Genomic DNA, 24,118 nt, shown 5'->3' on the forward strand with positions numbered 1-24,118 from the left:
GGGGCCCTCTGTGTGACTGACCCTGTGTGTCCTAAGCTTCCATCAGCGATCTTTCCCTAGAGCAGGAGTCAGCTGCCTCTTTCCCAGCCCAAAGCGGAACAGTGGCCAGAGCGAGACGACCTGCACCCCTGAGTCTGTGCACAGCGCTCACAGTAGTAAGAGGCGCGCAGAGATTCAGTCTGTGAGCTAGAGCGGCTGACGCGCCTGCAGAAGCTGAGCGTTCCACTGAGCGTACAGTCCAAATAAAGGCTGGCTCCTGTTGAATTTTATTTGGGAAAAGCTTCACCGAATGATGGCCTTAAGAACAGCACTCAGTCTCCGCAGCCTGTTGAGCCCCGCGGTCACCCTGCCGAAGCTGCACTGAAAGCAATCAACACGGCGAAAACACGGGTGAGCTCCTTACAGCTACCAAGTCTGCAAAGAAAATCACTGAGTAAACGCTCCGACTACTGGTTCCCCTGGAGTATATGGTCCCGTGTCTTCTCCTCTAAGAAAGGGACTGAAGTAATTAAATGGCAATTAAATTAAACCGTGTGCATTCCATATAACATGGGATGGAAGGAATGGAGTATATACAGTCTGGCCAAACCTTGAAAACAGCTGTTACCTCTGTGGCCCGGCATGACAAGCTGTCTCGCCACCAATGTGCCGAGCCCCAGCCCCAGAACATCAGCGGGCCTCGCAGACGAGCCTTCACTCGGCGCCCAGTCAAGGCCCAGGGTCAAAGGGACTCTGAGTCTATGTTTGTGTATGGTGTGAGGGAGTATTCTAACTTCATTGATTTACATGCTGCTGTCCAGTTTTCCCAACACCATTTGCTGAAGAGACTGTCTTTATTCCATTGTATATTCTTGCCTCCTTTGTCGAAGATGAGTTGACCGAAAGCTTGTAGGTTCATGTCTGGGCTCTCTGTTCTGTTCCATTGGTCTATATGTCTGTTTTTGTACCAGTACCATGCTGTCTTGATGACTGTAGCTCTGTAGTATTGTCTGAAGTCTGGGTGGGTTATTCCTCCAGCCACTTTCTTTTTCTTTAGTAATGCTTTGGCAAATCTAGGTGTTTTGTGGTTCCATATAAATTTGATTATGATTTGTTCTAGTTCTGTGAAATATGTCCTGGGTAATTTGATAGGGATTGCACTAAATCTGTAGATTGCCTTGGGCAGTGTGACCATTTTAACAATATTGATTCTTCCAGTCCAGGGGCTTGCAATATCTTTCCATTTTTTTAGGTCTCCTTAATTTCCTTAATCAATGTTTTATATTTCTCCATGTATAACTGACCTCCTTGGTTAGATTTACTCCTAGGTATTTTATTCCTTTGGGCGCTATTTTAAAGGGGTTTGTTTCTTTACTTTCTTTTCCTGTTGATTCATTGTTAGTGTAAAGAAATGCAACTGATATTTGTACATTAATCTTGTAACCTGCTACCCTGCTGAATTCTTCAATTAGTTCTAGGAGTTTTTCTGTGGACCTTTTAGGGTTTTCTATACATAGTATTATGTCATCTGCATATAGTGACACTTTTACCTCTTCTTTTCCAGTTTATCTCCAGTTTATTTCTCTCTCTTGGCTGATTGCTGTGGCTAGGACTTCCAAGACTGTGTGGAATAGGAGTGCTGAGAGTGGACAGCCTTGTTTTGTCCCAGATTTTAGTGAGACTCTTTTAGGTTTTTCACCGTTGAGTACTATGCTGGCTGTAGGTTTGTCATATATAGCTTTTATTATGTTGAGATATGTTCCCTCTATACCCACTTTGGTGAGAGTTTTTATCATAAATGGGTGTTGAATTTTATCCAAAGCTTTTTCTGCATCCATTGAGATGATCATGTGGTTTTTGTCCCTCTCTTGTTGATGTGATGTATTACGTTCGTTGACTTGCATATGTTGAACCACCCTTGTGTCCCTGGGATGAACCCCACTTGGTCATGATGTATAATCTTTTTTATATGCTGTTGGATTCTATTTGCTAATACTGTGGTAAGAATTTTTGCATCTATGTTCATCAGTGATATTGGCCCGTAATTCTCTTTTTTGGTAGTGTCTTTGCCTGGTTTTGGTGTCAGGGTGATGGTGGCTTCATAGAATGAATTTGGGAGTATTCCCTCCTTTTCAGTCTTCTGGAAGAGTTTGAGGAGGACTGGTGTGAGGAGTTCTTTGTATGTTTGGTAGAACTCCCTGGTGAAGCCGTCCAGTCCTGGACTTCTATTTGTAGGGAGGTTTTTTTTAATCGCTAATTCGATTTCATTTCTAGTGATTGGTTTGTTCAAGTGGTCAGTTTCTGTTTCTATTAAGGATGGTTCATCCCCTGGCATAAGAATAAATGCATTTAAACGGGGGATATCGACGGAGGCACTCCCTGCGGTTGCTGGGGATGATTCCCTGGCGTTGTGCTGTAATCTTTGTTCACGCTGGCCTGTGCAGGGAACGCTCCCTTTTGTCACGGGGCTGGGAGTGGGCTGCTTTTGAAGTTTTCCTGAAGCTTGTCCCATCCTTATGCAACACGGACCTACATTGATTTGCCCAATGATTTCCTTTTTCACATCTTGGACAGAGTCCAGAAGATTTTTCCTTTTTACTTCTCATAAAGTTTCCTGGTGCAGCCTTCTGTTTTGTATTTGTGCATTCCTTTTTTGTATGACCAATTTTTCCACAGTTCAAACATTTGCCTTGAATTTTTTTTTCCTAATTTCAATCCTGCCATGGCTTGCGCCATCATATTGGCCTTAACACTTGCAGTTCCCGCTCCCTGGCTCAATCTTACATGTTCAGTCATTGGAGCCTTCCCTTTAAAGGGACCAATGGCCTTCCTGCAGTCGTCATTAGCATTTTCATAAGCAGGAAGTTGAAGAATTGTGTTGGCAGTCTCCAGGTCAGGCTGCGGGGGGGATGGGAGAAAGATGACCAGAGCAGAGCATCCGGGGCAGGCCCCCTGCACCCGCCTCCATCGCTGCCCACCCTAGACCCCTGACCTCACCACACAAGCCTCGCAGGAGCAAGCTAACCAGGAGACATGCGTCCTGTGAACCTGGGAAGAGATGGAATCACACCCCACTTGTCATGCGGGTGCTGTGAGGCCCTGACGGGATGATGACGGCTTTGGGGCTTGGAGGTGCCGACACCATGCTGGGCACAGGACTCAGTAATTCCCTCATTTACTCTAACCCTCGCAACCCCTTTATGAAGTTGATGCCTTTACTGTTTCCCTGTTTGACAGATAAGGAAGCTGAGGTTGGAAGAGGAGTGACTTTTCAAATACTAATTACCGATGATGGAGGTGGGGCCCAGGTCATCCTTCTCCAAAGCATAAAGATCTTAACACACAGAGGATCCAGGAAAATGGGCAGAGACTCTGATGGGAGACCCTTGTCCACGTGGTTATTTCTTCACTTGGTTTAGCAAGGTGTTTTCACGTTCTTACTTGAAATGTAAAGACTATATTGACCTCTTTGCAAATTACCAACTGGATAGAAGAAGGTCAGACACCAGATGGTCCCAAGGTCCCTCTGACTCAGTGACATTGTGAACTGCTATAAATAACAGCCAGATACCCTTCAAGCTTCCACTTCAAAAGGATAAGCCTGCACCTTATGTTCAGTCATTGACTCCCGACAGCGTAGGCTGCCTTTTCCCAGCTGACGCCCCCTTTGGTGGATATGTACAAAAATGATGTCAGCCAAACCAGAGCTTGGACTCCAGTGACATACCTTATATGCATGATATTTACATACTTTACATGCATTTCAGTAAACTCATGAGTGTCCCGTTTCCTAAACTCCACCTGGTAGAAGTGAAAACTTGCAACATAAAGAAAACGTTGGAAGTGAAAGTTGACTCACACCTCCTCCTACATAAAACTGTGCTGGTCAGGAGTTGGTGAGGAAAACTATGATGCAGTAAGTGTAGTTCCTTCCCTAAAATCACTTGTGACTTCATCGATGAGGTAATATATAGAGAAGTCAAAAAGCCAGCGTTAACACGTGAGTGCTGTGATCAGCTCTGTGGGGATTGTCTCAGGCTGAGCTCCCCCGGAAGCAGATCCTAAGACAGAGACGCGTGTGCAAGCCTGTTTGGGGTATGTTCTTAGGAAGTTCCTGGGGGGAGGTAAAGTGAAAAGTGGAAAATGCTATTTTAAGTGAAAACAAAAGAATTCACCAGCCCCCACTTAAACCATGTGGGCAGGCACAAAACGCCACCTTTCCTATGGTTTCACTCATGGGGAACACCCATGAGAGGTAAAGACCCCTAGACAGGAAGAGGACTCGGGGTTGTCAGGGGCTGGGGGAGGAAGGGAGTGTGCACTTTGGATCCAGGGTATTATTATGAGGAAACAAATAGCGTAAAACTACATGGTAGTGATGGTCGCACAGTATGTGAATGCACTTAATGTTCCTGAGTTGCACAATTTAAAAGGGAAAAAATCTGTAATTTATTAAAGGAAATAGGAAGCGGAAAAATAAAGGATGCCAACCATGGGGTGAAACAAACAAAGTAAAGTAAAGAAAAACAAAACAAAAAGAACTTCAGGGGTAGTGAAGTCAACTTCAGGTGGGGGAGGGGATTCGTGGTGGTATTTTGGAGAAGGTGTAGGAGGGGGCAGAGGGGGCTCAGCCCTAGGGGGTGATGATGCCAGAACTGCTTCTCCAATGCCCAGCGGTGCAGGTGCAGGTGCAGGAGCGGCAGGCTCTTCAGGAGCGGCAAGATCAGCAGGAGCGGCTGGCTCTTCAGGAGCGGCTAGATCAACAGGAGCGGCAGGCTCTTCAGGAGAGGGAGGCCCTTCAGGAGCGGCAGGCTCTTCAGTTGCGGCTAGATGAGCAGGAGCAGCAGGCTCTTCAGGAGCGGCAGGCTCTTCATTAGCTGCTAGATCAGCAGGAGCGTCAGGCTCTTCAGGAGTGGCAGGCTGTTCAGGAGCGGCAAGCTGTTCAGGAGTGACAGGCTGTTCAGGAGCGGCAGGCTCTTCAGGAGCGGCAAGATCAGCACAAGCAGCAGGCTCTGCAGGAGCGGCTAGATCAGCAGGAGTGGCAGGCTCTTCAAGAGCAGCAAGATCAGCAGGTGCAGCAGGCTCTTCAGGAGCAGCAGGCTCTTGAGGAGCGGCTATATCAGCAGGAGCGGCAGGCTGTTCAGGAGCGGCTAGTTTAGCAGGAGCAGCAGGCACTTCAGGAGCGGCAGGCTCTTCAGGAGTGGCTAGATAAGCAGGAGCGGCAGGCTCTTCAAGAGCCGCAAGATCAGCAGGCTCTTCAGGAGCGGCAGGCTCTTCAGGAGTGGCAAGCTCTTCAGGGGTGGCTAGAATAGCAGGAGCCGCAGGTTCTTCAAGAGCGGCAAGATCAGCAGGCTCTTCTGGAGCGGCAGGCTCTTCAGGAGCAGTAGGCTCTTCAGGAGTGGCTAGATCAGCAGGAGCTGCAGGCCCTTCAGGAGCGGCAAGCTCTTCAGAAGTGGCTACATCAGCAGGAGCAGCCGGCTCTTCAGGATCGGCAGGCTCTTCAGGATCGGCAAGCTGTTCAGGGGTGGCTAGATCAGCAGGAGCCACAGGCTCTTCAAGAGCGGCAAGATCAGCAGGCTCTTCTGGAGCGGCAGGCTCTTCAGGAGTGGCTAGATCAGCAGGAGCAGCAGGCTCTTCAGGACCGGCTAGATCAGCAGGAGCTGCATTATCTTCAGGAGCAGCAAGATCAGCAGGAGCGGCAGGCTGTTCAGGAGCGGCTAGTTTAGCAGGAGCAGCAGGCACTTCAGGAGCGGCAGGCTCTTCAGGAGTGGCTAGATAAGCAGGAGCGGCAGGCTCTTCAAGAGCCGCAAGATCAGCAGGCTCTTCAGGAGCGGCAGGCTCTTCAGGAGCGGCAGGCTCTTCAGGAGTGGCTAGATAAGCAGGAGCGGCAGGCTCTTCAAGAGCGGCAAGATCGGCAGGCTCTTCAGGAGCAGTAGGCTCTTCAGGAGTGGCTAGATCAGCAGGAGCTGCAGGCCCTTCAGGATCGGCAAGCTCTTCAGAAGTGGCTACATCAGCAGGAGCAGCCGGCTCTTCAGGATCGGCAAGCTGTTCAGGGGTGGCTAGATCAGCAGGAGCCACAGGCTCTTCAAGAGCGGCAAGATCAGCAGGCTCTTCTGGAGCGGCAGGCTCTTCAGGAGTGGCTAGATCAGCAGGAGCAGCAGGCTCTTCAGGACCGGCTAGATCAGCAGGAGCTGCATTATCTTCAGGAGCAGCAAGATCAGCAGGAGCGGCAGGCTGTTCAGGAGCGGCTAGTTTAGCAGGAGCAGCAGGCACTTCAGGAGCGGCAGGCTCTTCAGGAGTGGCTAGATAAGCAGGAGCGGCAGGCTCTTCAAGAGCCGCAAGATCAGCAGGCTCTTCAGGAGCGGCAGGCTCTTCAGGAGCGGCAAGCTCTTCAGGGGTGGCTAGAATAGCAGGAGCCGCAGGTTCTTCAAGAGCGGCAAGATCAGCAGGCTCTTCTGGAGCGGCAGGCTCTTCAGGAGCGGCTAGATCAGCAGGAGCTGCAGGCTCTTCAGGAGCGGCTAGGTTAGCAGGAGCAGCAGGCTCTTCAGGAGCAGTAGGCTCTTCAGGAGTGGCTAGATCAGCAGGAGCAGCAGCCTCTTCAGGAGCAGCCGGCTCTTCAGGATCGGCAGGCTCTTCACTAGTGGCAGGCTCTTCAGGGGTGGCTAGATCAGCAGGAGCAGCAGGCTCTTCAGGTGCGGCAAGCCCTTCAGGAGCGGCTAGATCAGCAGGAGCGGCAGGCTCTTCAGGACCGGCTAGATCAGCAGGAGCTGCATTATCTTCAGGAGCAGCAAGATCAGCAGGTGCAGCAGGAGGGAGCTCGCGGTCACCTGCTGGATCCTGGTGGTCCTGCTTTTTTTCTGTGCCGTCTTCCCCTGCCCCTGCCTGCTCTGGACCTGTAACTGTTGGACGGTGAGAGAGCTTTAATTCTAGTGGTTGTGCTCAGGTTTGAGAATGGAAAAAGGTACCCACATGCCTCCCTTTCCATGTGCCTTTTCAAGGACAGAAATCTTCTCAGAGCTTTGCAGACAGCTCCCACTGAGCAAGTGCCCACAGGATGTGTTCTGTGAGTGAATTCTTCCAGACAGGTGGTCTGAGGCCAGTCTTTGCTCTGGTCCCAGCAGAAGCCTTTGGGGACGCCTCCCTGTGTGACCCAGCCCTCCGCCCTCCCTCAGCTACACACCCGCACCAGCCCCGCCCTTCTTACCTTTGGGCTCTGCTTCGGGGGGCTCCTGGTCCTCTTCCTGAATCCCCGGGAGGTGGGCATGGTCCTCCAGGTCAGAGCCGGGGGTGCTGAGCTGCCCCTCAGCCCTGGGCAAGATCCTGGGGGGAGACCTGGGTGGTGTCTGGGTAGTAGGCCGTGGTGGTGGGTAGCCCTTCATACCCAGACTCTTCCGGAGCCTGTGCTGGCCTTCCACAGTGTGGCACACCAGCCCCTCACTTGGGGAGGTGGCATGAGTGTCCTGGTTCCCTGGATCCTGCGCTGTCTGGCTCTGCAATGACAGTGACCGACAGCCGGCCCGGCCCGGAGGTCTCAGAGCCCTGCCCGGCCAGGACCACTCCTGCTTCTGCCCCACTCGACCCTCTGCTGCCAGATCAGACTGGCACCTTGGTCATCTCAGTCACCCGGGAGGCAAGAGACACACCCAGAGGGCATGGGCGCCACCTCGGGCAGCAGGGCCCTGCCCCGGTTCTCCACATCCCAGCCAGCCTGCTTGGACCCAGGTTGTGGACGTGATCGGCCCCCCAGGCCTCTGACCCTTCCTCAGCCTGCTCTTGGTTGAGGCAGGACCCCCCCCCAACATGACTGCCCCCCCTCCACCAGTCAGGAAGGGGCCGTGGGGCCACCCGGGTGGGATCTGGGTGGGCCTGCCCTGGGCCTCCCTGTGTTACCTTTTGGTCCCTCTGGCCAAAAGGCCAGAGGCGCCTGGGGTGAGACCCGACCCACTGTCGGCACTGTTGGCAAAGGCCGTTGCAGCGGGATTTCCGTGGGCCGCGACCTCGGGATCTTGGGACACAACAAAACATGTCTGAGCTGAGCTGAGTTCACCAGCCAAGTCAGTTGAGAAGGGTTCTTCTCTACAGAGCAGGTGCCTGGTGACCTGGGTTCCAAGTTCTGTTGGGCTCTGTTGCCAGGGAAGTGAGGTCACTTCCTGGGGTCCCCTTCCCCAAGCTTCCTCCTTACACAAAGCTCCCCAAGGGCCTCTCTGGGCAGCTGATGGCTCACTTCCCACCCCATGCCATGTCCACACAGTGACACCAACTCAGCAGCAACAAAAAAACTAGTTTACAGATGGAGGGAGCACTTGAATACATATTTATCCAAAGCAGTTATACAAATGGCCAGTAAAGATAGGAAAGGATGCGCCACATCACAGATTATTAGGAAAATTCAAATTAAAACCACAATGAGACAGAACATCTCACCCTTTGGTGATGGCTTCTTTAAAAAAAAACAGAAGAAAGAAAAGAACAAGTGTTGAAAAGGATGTGAAGAAATAGAAATGAGCAAATGGAATGCTGGTGGGAATTCAAAATGATCAAACCATTGTGGAAAATGCTACGGCAATATCTAAAAAAAATGAACAAAGTGAAACAAAAAACATGGAATCACCATATGATCCAGCAATTACAGTTCTGCGTATATGTCCAAATAATTGAAGGCAGAGGATAGACCAGATATTTGTACATCTATGTTCCTAGCAAATTCACAGAGATGAAATAGAGATGCAAGTGGAATGGCGGTGGCTAAGGACGGGGAGGCGGCAGGCATGGAGAGTTACTGTTTACTGTGTACACAGTTTCCGTTGGGTAACATAGAAGTATTCTGGGGTGATGTTGGTAATGACCGCACAACGCTACCCATGTGCTTAATGTCATTGACCTGCACACTTAAAAATGGATAACATGATACCCTTTATAGCATGCATATTTACCACAATAAAGTCAAAACTATAATTTAAATGTAACTGAAATTATCCTGTATTTTCAACTCCAAATGTATTCTACAAAACGTATGACAGCATTGTGAACACGTGCAGGAGAAACGATCTTGTAATAACATGTGGCCTATAAACCAGCTTGCCGTGAAAAATTCAGGGACCATTTTTTGTTACAAATGTCATTTGGATTCAACCTGACATATATCAGACTTTCCCATATTATACAATTTATGTTGGTAATTTAATTGTTGATAGGTAAAATATAATATTTGAAATTACCAATGGAATTATCATCATCTCATCTCATGTATATTACATAAGGCTGTGGAAAAGTTTCCATCAGGTAGTTAATTTTCCCACTCTGAAATAATGAAAGGCACATTATATCTGATATTTGATTCTCTGTATCATGACTGCCAACGGAGCATTTTTTGGGTTATTCATGTTACGCTGTTCTGGTATTTGGTTGTGATCTTACCTAAAAGACTCCTGCATCTGACAGGGAAATAATCTTACTTGTTGAAAATACCAGCCTTGAATACTTCAACGTCTAATGTGAAGAGGACATATTTTCCTTGGGTAAAAATAAAAACAAAGAGCTTCATTTACTCTTTAATTTTGTTTTAATCCACTGCAAGAACAATCACCTCTTTCCATTTACAAAACATTTCAATTGCTTTGCTATTTTACATATCTTTAAAAACATGTCAATCTATGCATCAGCATTAATGACATACATAAGAGGAAAAAGCTAGCAGGAAAAAAATTCCAGTAACAATTTTTTTGGGGGGAGGAAACACATCCCTGAATCTGATCCATGTCCTACACGGAAGAGAAAGTGAAGGTGTAAACTTGTTTTACTACGAGACGTTTCTTAGGTGATAAAATTAAGATTCAGAGATTTGAAGTGATTTTACCTTAAAATATATAGTTGAATAGCTGGATTCCAGATTGCTCTATGTATCTACCTATCTATCTATCTATCTAGTCTGTCTGTCTATCTACTTACCTACCCACCCATCTACCCATCTACCCATCTATCCATCTGTCTGTCTGTCTATCTATCTATCTATCTGTCATCTATCTATCCATCCATCCCTCAAAATGCATTCTTCACCTATCCTATCTCATCCCTCAAATATTAAATGTTTTGAAGTAATGAATCTGAAGTAAGGGTGGATCACTTTTTATTCACCAACTCAAAAAAGAAATGAAAAGTAAGAAAGAAAAAAAATAAATTGAAGTCATTAAAATAGAAAATCTATCTAGTTGGTAGAAGGTCAAGAATGCATGTGAGAAGTTTCTTAGAACACAAATAGTTATTTCAGTATTTACTCATTTTGACATGTTCTTCTGCGTTCTCATATATAATGACTTTATTGTATTTTTACTTTACCCAACAACAACCACAGACATTATGTTCCAAAAATGGTCTCTAAAAGCCTTTGAATGAAATCCAAAACATGTCTCTCATTACATAATGGTCCCTACCTTGGAGAATCCGCTTGCAAAGGATCGTCCATATGATCTGTTATCCATTCAGACTGTACATATATCTATATATTCTATATGATGAATAAAACCATTCACACGTGGCCCAGATTTCAAAATGAATTACATATGACCATCTCTTGAAGTCAATATGCATCAGTTTCATTGCAGGTATTTCTCCTATTTTTATATTTATAGTTGAAAATAAAATACTGAAAAAGCATCAGTGATCCATATATATTATAGAACATATAGTTTTTAAATATATAGTTTCATTATTGAAAAGATAAAAAAAACTGAATTGGCAGAGATGTAAAGTTATTCAAAACCATGTAGTGACCTAGTGATGGAGCTGGAAGACATAAAGCGTATTCTCTAAATTCTAGATAATGCTTTCCACTAAAGCACAGATTTTTATATCCTACACCTTCCTCAGTTTTCATCAAAATTACTCTCAAAGATCATTCTTGATCATAAATCAAAGCTGGTGTGATAATTTACAGAGGTAAAGTAAGGCTGCAGATTTCACCAGAGAAGCGTCCTTGAATTGGCCTTGCTGGAAGAGTGATAGAAAAATCTCAGATTAGACTTGTGGAATCCTCTAAAGCACAAGACACTCGCCAACAGGTTTGCAGAACATTACATCACTTCCTACCATCTTAGGTCCCTAAAATATCCTAAGATGTTGTACCTTCCCCAAATGAACTTTCCTCACTCAACGTGTAAGGCTGGGAAAACAGTAAACCAGGTTACCTGGTCAGTTATACTGGGAGATCTTTGAGTACGTTAGCTACGTGAAGTCAATTGTAGTTCCTAAAAATTGGCCGATCATACATTCATCTGTAAGTCTACAGTAAGATTATTTTGCAATACCGTCAGTTACTTAGCATTGACAGCATTGTAAAATGGCTTTCATACAGTCAGAATCACATTACCCAGAAGTGTGTCCTCTTGTGTCTAGACAAATATATTTGTCTACAGTATCCTTACATAGAAGCCTACATGACATTCCACATTCCTTGCTTTCCACAATTTCTTCTAAGGAAGAGACAAAAGATTACATATGGCTTATATTAGTTTCCTGACTTAGGTATTTTACTGATAGTATGTAATAATCAAGTAATGTGTATTTTTAATTTCTGAAGATATGCTGTTTGAGAACCACATTTTAGCAGCATAAAGAGATCTAGAATACGCAGTGAATATTTGTTGTGTCTATGTGTTTGCATGCTTCTAATTAATATAATTCCATGAGGTTTTACAATGAGGAATCAACGCTAATAAATAGGTCATTAGATACACAGATATTTTTAAAGACAAAGACTGATCATGAGCATATGTCCTTCAAATTTTGTTTTGCAATGAGAACATATTTATCCTGCTCATTACAGAAGTACACCAGAGAGTGTTTACGTTTAGAAACTAATTATAATTTTAACTCACTTACTCACAGGTAATGTAAGCTTGGAATAAGAAATTTAACTAACTAAACCTATATCTTTTCTATAAAACAAACCTAAAGATATGTGAGATATTAAAACTATCAATTAGACAAAACATTAAAAAAAAGTGCATGCCTGGATATAATGTATCATTTAAAAGTAGCTGTAAATTTTAATCTTTATCAGTATCATTCTCATCACCATATTTTACATTCACCTCCCTTGTCATCCACTATAATTGCATGATTTTATAGTTTCCAATTATCTATTTGTGCTTTGCCCATTTGATTCTCACAAAAACCTCTGCAGGGTTGCTTATTCAAGTATTATGTTCCTTCACTGGAAATTTATTGATGTATACAGGAAGAAAAAAACTAAATAAAATGCAAGTATTAGTAGCATAACACACTTCAATTTCACAAGGTTTGTGATTAAAAACTTTTTAAATGGTTAAATATAACTAAACATATGGTTTCTTACCTCAAATATTTCTAGAAGTTACCCTTCAAATTATATGTGTATATAGAGACACACACACATCCATAGAAAGTTAATAGTAGCCATTTTTGAGATACATTTTATTTAGTATTTTTATATAAAATTCAAACAAGCAATTTCTAGGTTTTTATTAGACAGAGTGGATTCATGGAGGGCAAAAGAACAAGTAGGAGGCAGCACTGAGATTACCAGGAGCACTGTGTAGCCACTCTTCCTTCATTAGAAACATTATAATAAACACGATATAAGACATGAGGTTTTCCACAGTCCTTGTTTAGGACTGGTACCCTTAAGTGTGACGTTTTCTCTTCAAATGTCACTTGAGCACATGCAGAGCATCTTCCAAGACCCTCATCTCCGTTCCCGTTCAGAAAACACATTTTTGAATCAGCTCCAAAACCACCTTCTTTTGTCCCATTCACCCTCCTCAATTTCTCCTGAACAGTATAGTGAAAAGCACAGCCACTCCTGGACCTCAAATTTTATTTCAAGTCTTCTTTTTCTTAACCAAGTCTTATGTAGCATAGATCATGTTTCCTGAACTGATTACCTTAAATTATTCATGATTTCACACAGTAGTAACCAACCTGCCAAAAATGTTACTGCAATAGAATCAGTATGTACAGGATTACACAGTGTTACTTGCGTACAAGGATCTCTATTCCTAAAGAACAGGTAACTATGCTGTTTCAAAATATTTTCTACTGTGCTGCAATCTTTCCCATTTCTGGAGGATACTTTGTAGTTTGTAGATGGAATGAATCATCCTCTTCTTTAAAAAAACACTGTTTATCCTTCAACTTCCTTTTTTTCTATAAATTTCTTGGTTAAATTGGGGCAAATAAATTTCTTCTTATAATCGAAGTACCTTTTCTAATGAATATAAACTTTTATTATGTACTTTATCAAAGAATATCATAATTATATTCAATGATACTTCAGAATATGGTATCGTTGAGGGTAGACCCACTGAACACAAGCCCAGAACAGTAGCTCGTAGGCCATTTAAGCTGTTGTTTTCATTACCAATATTTCTATGTTTAACTATCATTTCATAATCAATCATTTACAGTCATGTCAGTTCTCAGAATTGTACAACATGTTTTAAATTTAAAAGACCTTCATGTCTTAAAGCCCATAAATATGTGTTTGAGAAGTTCATCAATTTTTTTATCTTTAAGGATACGTATTTTAGTATAATTATTTATATATCTTGTTTAAGCCAACTTCAGTCAAATAAAGTTTTCTTTTTGGAGTTCCTTGTCTAATAGAGATGACCGGATGTATGCTTTGTTTAATATAAACAAAGCTACTTAATTCCGAATAAATTTATCTTAAGCCCTTGCTGGAGAGTTCGGTCTCTTCTGTGGTAATTAAAAATTAAAAGACAGTTAAGATTAGTACCTTTTATTATATCTGCACGTTCACATACTCACTGGGTTGATTAGCTGACGGAGGAGCAATGGACATCATATAAACAAAGTCACTTTCCGAGTAAACATCTTTGAAAATTTTCTAAATGAATGTACATGTTAATATCTTATCTCTAGAGCTGACATTTTCAACGCCTCCATGGAAACTCAGGAGCAAAATGTTTCTAAGAATTCTTTACCTGGAGGCTTACGCTACTGCCTTTTCTTCCTTCCTTCCTTCCTTCCTTCCTTCCTTCCTTCCTTCCTTCCTTCCTTCCTCCCTCCCTCCCTCCCTCCCTCCCTTCCTTCCTTCCTTCCTTCCTTCCTTCCTTCCTTCCTTCCTTCCCTTTTTTTGTATTCACTTAGGAATGCCCACTGAGATTTTGCGAATGTAGGTTAAGTCACTAAGAGCCCAGAGTGGCCAGATGCCAAAGCTGGTAAAGGTGTGTTAAGGGTCAATTCAGTAGGGAAAGAAACAAATTATTCAGATTCTTCCACTGTTATTATTAAACATTTTGAATCATGTATTTTAGATATTGTTGCTCAGTAAGTACACACTAATATGTCTGCATATATTAATTAATTTCCTAGTTTTGGTTATATCAGCCCAAAATTGAATACACTAAATGGAATATGGTTAGTTTAATAAAAACATGTAAGCCAGATTCTTAAAATATCAAATATATGAGAGTTACCTTCATTTTAGGTATTATGTATTTTCAATGGTTTCAGCTCAGATAGAAACACATATTAAAGTATGAGACAATTTTCACTTATTAAACTAAAGGAAATTATATTACTAACTTTATTGCAATCTTAGTAAATATACAACAAAATAATTTTATTGTAGATAATACATTAAATATTCTTATATTTTTCATGCTTCTAATTAATTCCACTTTTACTTGTGAAGTACAGTATTGGAGCTGTTTAAGTTTTTTAAATATAATTTTTTAAATATTTGAATTTTTATTACAATCATCTCAGTAAAGACTTTTTTGTGTTAATTTAATTTATTTTGAGTTCTTTGGTCTTCAAGGATCTGGTTGTTTATTTCCCTCCTCAGATTTGGGATGTTGATGTCATTATTATTTTAAATACGGTATTTTCTCCTTTATCTTCTCTTTCTGGAATTTTCATAATGCATATATTGTTTGTTTAGGAAATCCCATAAATTCTGTGAGATCTTTTCACACTTTTGTATTCTTTTTTTTTTTTTTAATTCTCAATCTGGAAAAATTCAAAGGATCTGTTTTGGAGCTCACTCATTCTTTCTTTGGCTTGATCGTGTTTGCTGTTCAGCCTTTCTTGATTTTTTTTTTCCAGTTCAGTCACTGTGTCCTTCAATTTTAGAATTTTGATTTGGTTCTTTTTAAGATATCTGATTTTTTTCTTGAACTTCTCATTTTGTTAAAATATTGATTATCTGATATTGTTTAGTTTTCTGTGTTTTCTTATAGCTATTTCTTTAAGATAAATATTCTGAATTCTTTGTCAGGAAGTTTTTAGATCTCCATTTCTTGGGGCCAGTTGCCTGTGCATTATTTTGTCATTTGGCAGTGTCACGTTCCAAACTTGAGAAACTTTTATTCCTGAGTTGATGCTTTTGTATTTCAAGAAGAAGTCACAGCGAAAATAAAATGTGACAATGAATGTATGTTCATGTATAACTGAAAAATTGTGCTCTACACTGGAATTTGACACCACATTGTAAAATGATTATAACTCAATAAAAAAAAGTTTAAAAACATAAAAGAAGAAGTCACAATTTCTGTTCTTATAGATTAGGTTGGATAGGGACAGCCTTGAACTAATCAGCCCAGCCAGAAATTTGGGGAAGCCCAGCAGGGAGGTAACATGAGCAGGTGCACTTACAGGGTCCGTGGGCAAGTGGGCTTGATGTTTGGGTTTATATTAAAATCGGATGCTCACTTGCCTTTCTTTTCCCCACGGGAGAGCACTCAAGAGGAGCAAATCTCTCTGTGTCCTGTGCTTCATGGCACTGGGGAAGGAGTGACTCGAGTAGAGTAAACTGTCCTTCCTACCCACTTCAGTGTGTCTTTACTCATTTCTGTGCTCCACCTGAGGGCTGTAACCTCTCACCTGGAATCCAGAGCTCTCCTGAAGGTGTGTTTTTGCGTGGATGGTTATTTGTATCCGTGTTTCTGTGCAGGGATGCATGTGTAATCCTTTATTCCACCATCTGTCTGACCTAATAACCATGAATGAACAAACTGCGATGTGCTTAGTCAGAGTACTAAGCGAATCCCACACAGCCCATTCCCTGCCCCAGCAAACCTATGGAATAATTTGATTCTAAAATAACCATTTTCTCCCACGAGTACGGCGTAAAGTGGTGAGTACTGAGTGCCACATACCTCCCATGAAGACATCACAAAGCCAAGCACAGCATGGAGCAGTGCATTTCCTTTATCCTAAGAGAAGAAAGAAGAATATGGATTTTTTTTTAATTATTGAAGTATAGCCAGTTTACAATGTGTCAGTTTCTGGTGTACAGCATGTTTGAGTCATATATATACCTATTGTATTTTTTCTTTCCCTTTCTGGCTTACTTCACTTAGAATGATGAATATGGAATTTAAGTCATATCCTGAATTGTGTATTTCTATAACTTTAAAATTTTTTCTCTGTTCAGTCCAGTTGAATTATTCATAATATCATGCAGGTTTTTTTTAATTGAAACATAGTCAATTTACAATGTTGTGTCAGTTTCTGATGTACAGCATAATAGTTAAGTCATACATATACATACATTTAGTATATATTAGTTTTCATATCCTTTTCATTATAGGTTATTACAAGATATTGAGTAGAGTTCCCTGTGCTATACAGAAGAAACTGGTCATTTATCTATTTTATATATAGTAGTTAATACTTGCAAATCTTGAACTCCCAATTTATCCCACCCCACTCCCTTTCCCCACCAGTAACCATAAATGCGTTTTCTGTGTCTGTGAGTCTATTTCTGTTTTGCAGATAAGTTCATTAGTGTCTTCCTTTTTCTTTTTTTTGATTCCACATATAAGTGATATCGTATCATATTTTTCTTTCTCTTTCTGGCTTACTTCATGTAGAATGATAATCTCCAGGTCCATCCATGTTGCTGTAAATGGCATTATTTTATTATTTTTTAAGGCTGAATAGTATTCCATTGTATAAATATACCACAGCTTCTTTATCCAGTCATCTGTCAGTGAACATTTAGGTTGTTTCCATGTTTTGGCTTTTGTAAAGAGTGCTTCTGTGAATGTTGGGGTGCATGTATCTTTATGAATTAAAGTTCCCTCTGGATATACGCCCCAGAGTGCGAATATTGGACCATATGGTAAGTCAATTTTTAGTTTTCTGAGGAATCTCCATACTGTTTTCTGTAACAGTTTTACGAAACTACATTCCCACCAACACTGTAGGAGAAATGGAGATATATTCCACACAGTTTTAATGAAAGATCACATTTACTTATTTTGAAAAAGAGACACCATTCTGTGTCCCAAATACCAAAATACATGTGGTAAATATTTTCACAAAAAATCTTGAAAATACCAAGAACTCAGATGAGAAAAATATCCTCATAAAATGAATTGCAAAATGGATGTGTTTATAACTTTTATAAATTGACATATATGCTAATCCTGTTGGGACTAATGCCACTTTTGGTAAAATTGCACCACTAATGGGCATATTAGGGTTTTTAATAAAAAAAATCCAGTAGTTTGAAAAGTTACCCCACTGGCAACGGCCTGGGAGGTTGGAGTAATGAAGTTGTAGTTCTAGGCCAATTCTCATTTTTAAAAAATGAAAGAGAGAAGGAAAAGTTTTATTTTTAGTTTAAGTAGGAAATCTTGATCGGGCAACGTTGGCAAAAGCAGTCTACAGTGACGTCAGCTACTACTCTCCCTTGCTGGTTTGATTTGGAGGTCTCCAGCTGGTGTGCAGTTTCTCAAGTCAAAAGAAAACCTTTTAAGTGGGAGATGTAGATTCAAGGTTTAGTTCCCGAAGTGCTCTGTCTGTCATCTGTGTAATGATAAGAATCTGGTATAGTCTCAACCAAGGAGATTCAAGGGCAGTCTTTTTCCTTAGTGTGATTCCAAATCAGAAGGGTAGAAGAAAGTTGGAATTATTAGTTTGGAGGGTTGTAGACAGATTTTGGGGGAAACTAGAAGAATTCAGGATCCAGGCTGGTTACAGTTAAATAACAAAACATAAAGACAATTACCAGGACTAGACTCTAATGTCTGCAAATGAGCAGAGATCACTTTTCTGTCTACTTCATTCCCCATTACTTTTACAAAAATAATCACAGTAAAGCTAATTTGTTTGCATTAACCTTGGCCTTGCCATTGATATAAGTGCATCAAGAATAGTAATTATCCATATAAGTTCTTTTTAAAATTGATTTGCTGGAAGCCTGTAATCAAAGTACTAGCCTGATATTCCAAAGACCTTTGTTGGCTCCATAAAATCACTCTTAGTTTCTCAAAGCTGTCTGATCATATCTGAGTCTACGTATATGACATTCCACTGAAAGCCTTGATAACATAGCCAGTAGTTCCAACTATGTCCTGTTAGAGAACAGATTCACATTGAACTGAGGCAAATAAGTAAGTATATTTTCATGGACAGAAACATCAAGAACTTCCAGATTCCTCAGGGATCAAGTAAAGGAGAAAAAGCACCTTTGTTTATGATGGTAGAAGGTATACTTTACAGTTTGTCATAAGTCACAGATAGCTTAGAAAAGGTTTTCTTAGATTTCAAAACCAAAATTTTAAGGAACCAGCGATGTTTCAAAATAAACATTATCAAAACTTATAATCATCCCCCTAGTTCATTAAGCCCCATGTCATGAAAACTTTCTTGCTTGAATCCAGTTTTACCATTAGTTTTTTTATAGATTTCCTTGAAGAGAAACAGCAGTTTTGCAGGAACACTTTTCAAAAGCATCTGATTAAAACAATAGCTCCCTGCAAATGACAAACACTTAAAATGTCCATTGTTAAAGATCTGATGAGTGGAGTGTTCATTTGATAAGAAAGTGTAGTTATTTCTGTGGTATGCAATCTTTTGAGATGATATTTGGAATTATAACTGATCATTATACCAGGACATACCAGATTTCTGAATATTTCATATAATTCCTGGAACACATAACATCCATCTGTACAAATACCAGATAAAGAAGGTTTAGTATTACTTTTTATTTGACAACTATTCCCATATAATTTGACATATCAAATAAGCCCAATTATTTTAACATCTCTAGTTTTCTAAGATGAAAGAAAATTTCTTCTGAGATTTTCCAGGGGTCTTATGGAAAATCCCAAAGTTAATTTGAAGTGAAAACATATTTACTTAGTATATGATGTTGGTAATTTTGGAAAAACATTAAGAAGTTTTAAAGCACTTGGTCAAATAAAATTATAGATCACTGTAAAAAAAAACTTAGCTGTCCATTTAATCATAAGAACAATGAAAGATTTTTCAGGCAAATACAGAATGTTAGGTACTTGTTTTTTAAAAAAACCCGTTGCCCTTTTATACAGAAGACTCAGTTTTCTGAAGTAATCAAAGGCCTGATGAAGACAACACAAGAAATTAATATCATATAACTTCAAATCTTTGTTTGTTGGACAGGTTACTATAAAAAGTAAAGAAAAAACTTTGTTTGCAATTTCTTGTTAAAAAAAGATTATTAATCTAATAAACCATGGTGTCTTGGGGCCCAGAATAGTGCCATGTCTCTTAATTTCTAATTTTCACTATCTGAAATGGATAAGGAGTCTCGAGAAGGGATCCCTGCTCAATTCCACACTTTCTTAGATTATTTCCAAGAATAAAAACGGACCAAAAAACCCCAGACTTTCCCATTATTTTCTTCATTTTGCCTGATGCCATTCCTTTGTATTAATTCATTTTATCTTTCTCAGAGTATGTGTATGTTGCTTACATAGGCTCTCACATACAGTTAGCACGCTTGCTTGGTAAATGCTGTGTTTTGCCACCTAGAATTCTTAATAATTTTATCTGAGTGTGCATGTGAGCAGAGGAACTATACTCAGTGCCAGCAGCAGCATTCAGTGCAGTTGTACTCCAGCTATGGGGACTGTACACGTCATCTAGGTCATTTGCAAAGGGATCAGCTGGCCTGGCCTCCCCATGTGCACGCATTCGTTAATGTTCAGGGCAACGCAGGACCGCAATGGAGTGATTGGGTTGAGTCATTGGCCCAAACTGGTGCTGGGGATGACAACGACTGCAGATGCAAGAAGAATGGTGACTGGGAGAGAGAAGGAACTTTGTCAGGCAGGAGGAATGACCCATGCTGAAGGTGGGGGTTGATTTACCTTTCCATCCAGAGCCCATCCCTGTGTCATCTGCAAAACAATTAAATATATCACCTGAGTGTCAGATGAGGAAATATTAGAAAGCTTAGGCAATGAGGTTTTTCAGTAAATTATTACAAAATAAGAAAGCACAAATGACCATGGCAATAAAGTACATCAGGGAATTATTAACACTTATTAAAGAGTACAGAATATGTGGTTTTAAAAACTGTTTCAACATTGCAAAGCAAATTACATAAAGGCTTAGAAATGGAAATAATATTTAAAGATTTTAAATTAACTTGAAATTTATTGGTGGAAAAGACATTCTTTTCATGCTGTTTCACAAAATAATTATTAACAAAAAATTTTAATAACAATGTATTTTGTAATTAAAAGTATGGTGATAAAATGAAGGAGTATTCATTTGAAACAAAGATACTCCTGGGTTTCTTACACAAAGTCCACAAATTACCATAAATTTGAGGAATCATTAAAATATTAGTGATTAAATTTATATTTAAAATTAAATTCAAACTTACATGAAATGGATTTGTATTAATTGATGGTTTGAAATATATTAAAAAAACAAATCTTTTTAGAAAAATTCTCTTTGAGAATTATCAGCTCTATGTGTACTAAAATATGTATTTTGATATAATTTATCAAAAATTCAGCTCAACATTTTCACAACCTGTACACATTCCTAGAGCTCCAGTAACATAAGCAGAAAGATTCTTTTAAATATTAAAAAATTCAAAATTATCAAAAATTAATCCCACCCTAATATTTATCACCAGTGACTGAAAACACTTTATACTACATTAATATAGAATAAAGTTTCCAAGTTATAAATTTTGATAAAAATAAATTTGGAGAAAAATGAGTCCTAGAAATCTTATCATCAGTGAAGGTATCACATAATGAAGTACTTTTTATTATGTACAAAATTCTGAGACAAAATATTATTTGTAATTTTTATTGCATTTAATATCTAATGAATTAATGTTGAGAAAAAACTACATTGAAGCACCAATACAGGCGACTTTATCCTCTTTTTGAACAGGAGGCCTCATGTTTTGATTTTGTGCTATGCCCTGCAAATAATGTAGGGCATGAACCTTCTCTTCCCTGCCACGTTTGAGGAGTGAAGAACATCTCCACACTGATCATGGATAATGATAACGATTTACCCAGGAAGTTCACCTGAGCTGATGGGTTGATATTGAACGTAGTAGAGAGACTTGTTTAGAAAAGTGATTAAGCCATAATATGAATGGTTATAACTGATTCATAAAAATTAACTTTCCCCAACCTGATTCAGTAGAAATATGGGATCTAGTAAGTGACAAATAAAATCGCATTTGAGAGACATTATCTAATATAAGAGTTGTTGTGGCTATTTAGGAAGCTAACTAAGTATGTTCTAAGTGTGGGCAATGCTTGCAAGAATGTCCTTGATATTTCTAACTACTAAACACTGACAAAATAGTCCTATAATCAACTTCTTAATCACCTTGATCTCTGTGGGCATCTCCAGGTCCTTGGTGTTGATCCCCTGATACTAAACCACTTCCTGAGATGCACCACCCGGAAAGAAACATAAACTTGTCATTTTCCTTTCAGAGTGGGATAAGAACTTTGGAATCCTTGATAAAGCCCAGCTAAATCTCTGAAATAGTTTCTCTTTGTAAAAAGAAAGAATAACTGCTACTGGGAATTATAGGCATACTATGAGAAGAAAAGGAAGTGTTCTGACTTTTAATTTGATCTAGATGTTCAGAAATCATGCTTTAGATATATTGCAAAATAAATGGAAAATAGTAGAACTGTTACGCGGAATGACAATTTCAGTTAGACAGTTTCCATTTCTATCACTACGTGAGGAAGGAACTTTCCCTTTGACAACATTTCAGCAAGAAATATAAACATTTGAAACTGATGGGGAAAAAAACACCACAAATTAAAATAAAGCTCATTATATGTACGTGTGTGTGTATATATATGTTATATAAACATTATATATACATATATACATATAATATTATATATAAATTATATATACACATATAACACATATATATATATAATTTCATCCAGGCAAATGAGTGTTTTTCTTCTCTAGGTTAATTGTAGTCCTTGCATTTAATGATAAAGTAATATTTTAATTACTGTACACTGATGAATGGATTTATATCAAAATCTTGGTACTCATGTAAAAACTTTGTCTAAATTTTCTTAGAGCAGATTCTCTGAGTTACTCTTCTCAAGGCCCCTGTTACCTCTTTGTTTCTCAAGCTATAAATAATAGGGTTAAGTGTCGGTGTCAGGATGGTGTAGAAGACAGCCAGAGCTTTGTCCTCTGCTGGAGATCGAAGCGATCTTGGGCGCAGATAGGTGTAAACAAAGGGTGCATAGTAGAAAGTCACCACAGTGAGGTGGGCGCTGCAGGTTGAATAGGCCTTCTTCCTCCCTTCTGCTGAGCGCATGCGGTAGACAGCAAGGAGAACGCGGCCGTAGGAACATGCAAAAATGACAAAAGGCAATACAAGGAAGAGGCTGGTACTCACAAACATGGTGTACTCATAGACCCACGTGTCCATGCAGGCCAGAGTCAGCATGGCTGGGACATCACAGAAGAAATGATTGATGGCCCTGGACCTGCAGTAAGGAATGTGGAGGGCATATGTGGTGTGGGCACAGGAGTTGATAGAGCCCATTATCGAAGATCCTGTTATCATCAACACACACACTCTTCTGCTGATCCTGAAGGGATAGTGAAGAGGGAAGCAAATGGCCACATAATGATCATAAGCCATGGAGGCCAAAAGCAATCCTTCTGCTCCTGCTAAAGTCAAGAAGAAGAAGGTCTGAATCTCACACCCAATGAAGGAGATAGACTTGTTTCCAAACAGGAAGTTGGAGGCCATTTTGGGGACAATGGTGGAGATGTAGTTCAGGTCAATGAAGGAGAGCTGACTAAGTAGGAAATACATGGGTGTGTGGAGATGGGTGTCCAGACAGATGAGAATGATCATGGATAGGTTGCCAAACAGAGCCATTAGGAAAATGAGAGCAATGAGGATAAAAAGAATCAGGCCAATTCTTGAAGTGGGGAACAATCCCATTAAGATGAAATAGGTTGATGTTTGATTATAGTTTTCCATGGAGCATTGATCTGATTTTTCCTAGAGACAGACAAAAAATTAAGTACAAAACAATAGCTATTTAAGTTGTTATTTTAGTCTGACTATGCATTATGTAAAAATTCACAACTCTTAAAAGAAGAACTGAAATTTTCCATTTTGGAAAAAAATAAAAGTTTTTTTTGAGCCAGAGATTAAATTTTTAAGATGCAAACATTTGTTGCCAAAGTGATTTCCAAGAAATCTTTAAAGTTTCTTTTTTCAAGTATTATTACATCATTAGATAAGTATGTTTTACTGTGCTACACAAACTCAATATCAAAATCAGATATCATGTAAGTGTATATATTATACAAGTCCTCTTGTGAATAAAATATTTATTATGATTAAGGAATTATCTCTCTTTCATATTCAAGCCCTAAGGTTTACCTCTAAAACTGCAGCAACCTATCAGCTCATGCTGAGAAGCTATTTTTCTTTCTTGATACTTTTCTAGGCAGAAATGTAAAATCAAGCTTACTTGTTATCAGGTAATGTTATTTAGTTCATGTGTTATGAAATCTAGAATGAATCTGAAGCATCAAGTACCACTTACACAAAATCATTCTCTTCTTCCACCTCAATGAGATTCTGAGTGCTGGTCCCTTTGCCTGGATAGCTATAAAATGTGCTCCTTGTAGTTGCCATGAATCTGCTCATGTTCTCCCTATAAGCACATGTTTTATGTCTCACTGCTTTTCTAACAATAACATGATAAACATTTCTTTATGGTACTTTGTTTTACCTTAACTTTCACTTTTTGTTTTGTTGTACTTAAAAATCTTTCCAATTCTAGATTAGTGTGTAAAATTAGGTGCATATATTTAT

The 24,118-nt window shown here is 40.2% G+C and overlaps 3 protein-coding genes across 5 annotated transcripts in view; 1 reads left to right on the forward strand and 2 right to left on the reverse strand.

Moving 5' to 3' along the window:
• Window positions 1-24,118, forward strand: part of LOC102540475 (proton-coupled amino acid transporter 2) — a 135,120-nt gene that overhangs the window by 51,412 nt on the left and 59,590 nt on the right. The window lies entirely within an intron of this gene.
• On the reverse strand, window positions 283-8,479 carry LOC140690198 (uncharacterized). The gene is made up of 5 exons (XM_072951681.1): window positions 7,870-8,479; window positions 7,184-7,469; window positions 5,989-6,878; window positions 2,764-2,877; window positions 283-360 (listed from the first exon to the last, which is right to left on the reverse strand). Exons 1-5 carry the CDS (start codon window positions 8,002-8,004, stop codon window positions 283-285), a joined length of 1,503 nt encoding a protein of 500 aa, XP_072807782.1. The 5' UTR covers window positions 8,005-8,479.
• On the reverse strand, window positions 22,334-23,272 carry LOC102540712 (olfactory receptor 2L3-like). Its single transcript, XM_006219731.2, has one exon. It carries the CDS (start codon window positions 23,270-23,272, stop codon window positions 22,334-22,336), a length of 939 nt encoding a protein of 312 aa, XP_006219793.2.

This window comes from Vicugna pacos, chromosome 3, assembly GCF_048564905.1.
Source record: "Vicugna pacos chromosome 3, VicPac4, whole genome shotgun sequence".
In the NCBI taxonomy this organism is placed as follows: domain Eukaryota; kingdom Metazoa; phylum Chordata; class Mammalia; order Artiodactyla; family Camelidae; genus Vicugna; species Vicugna pacos.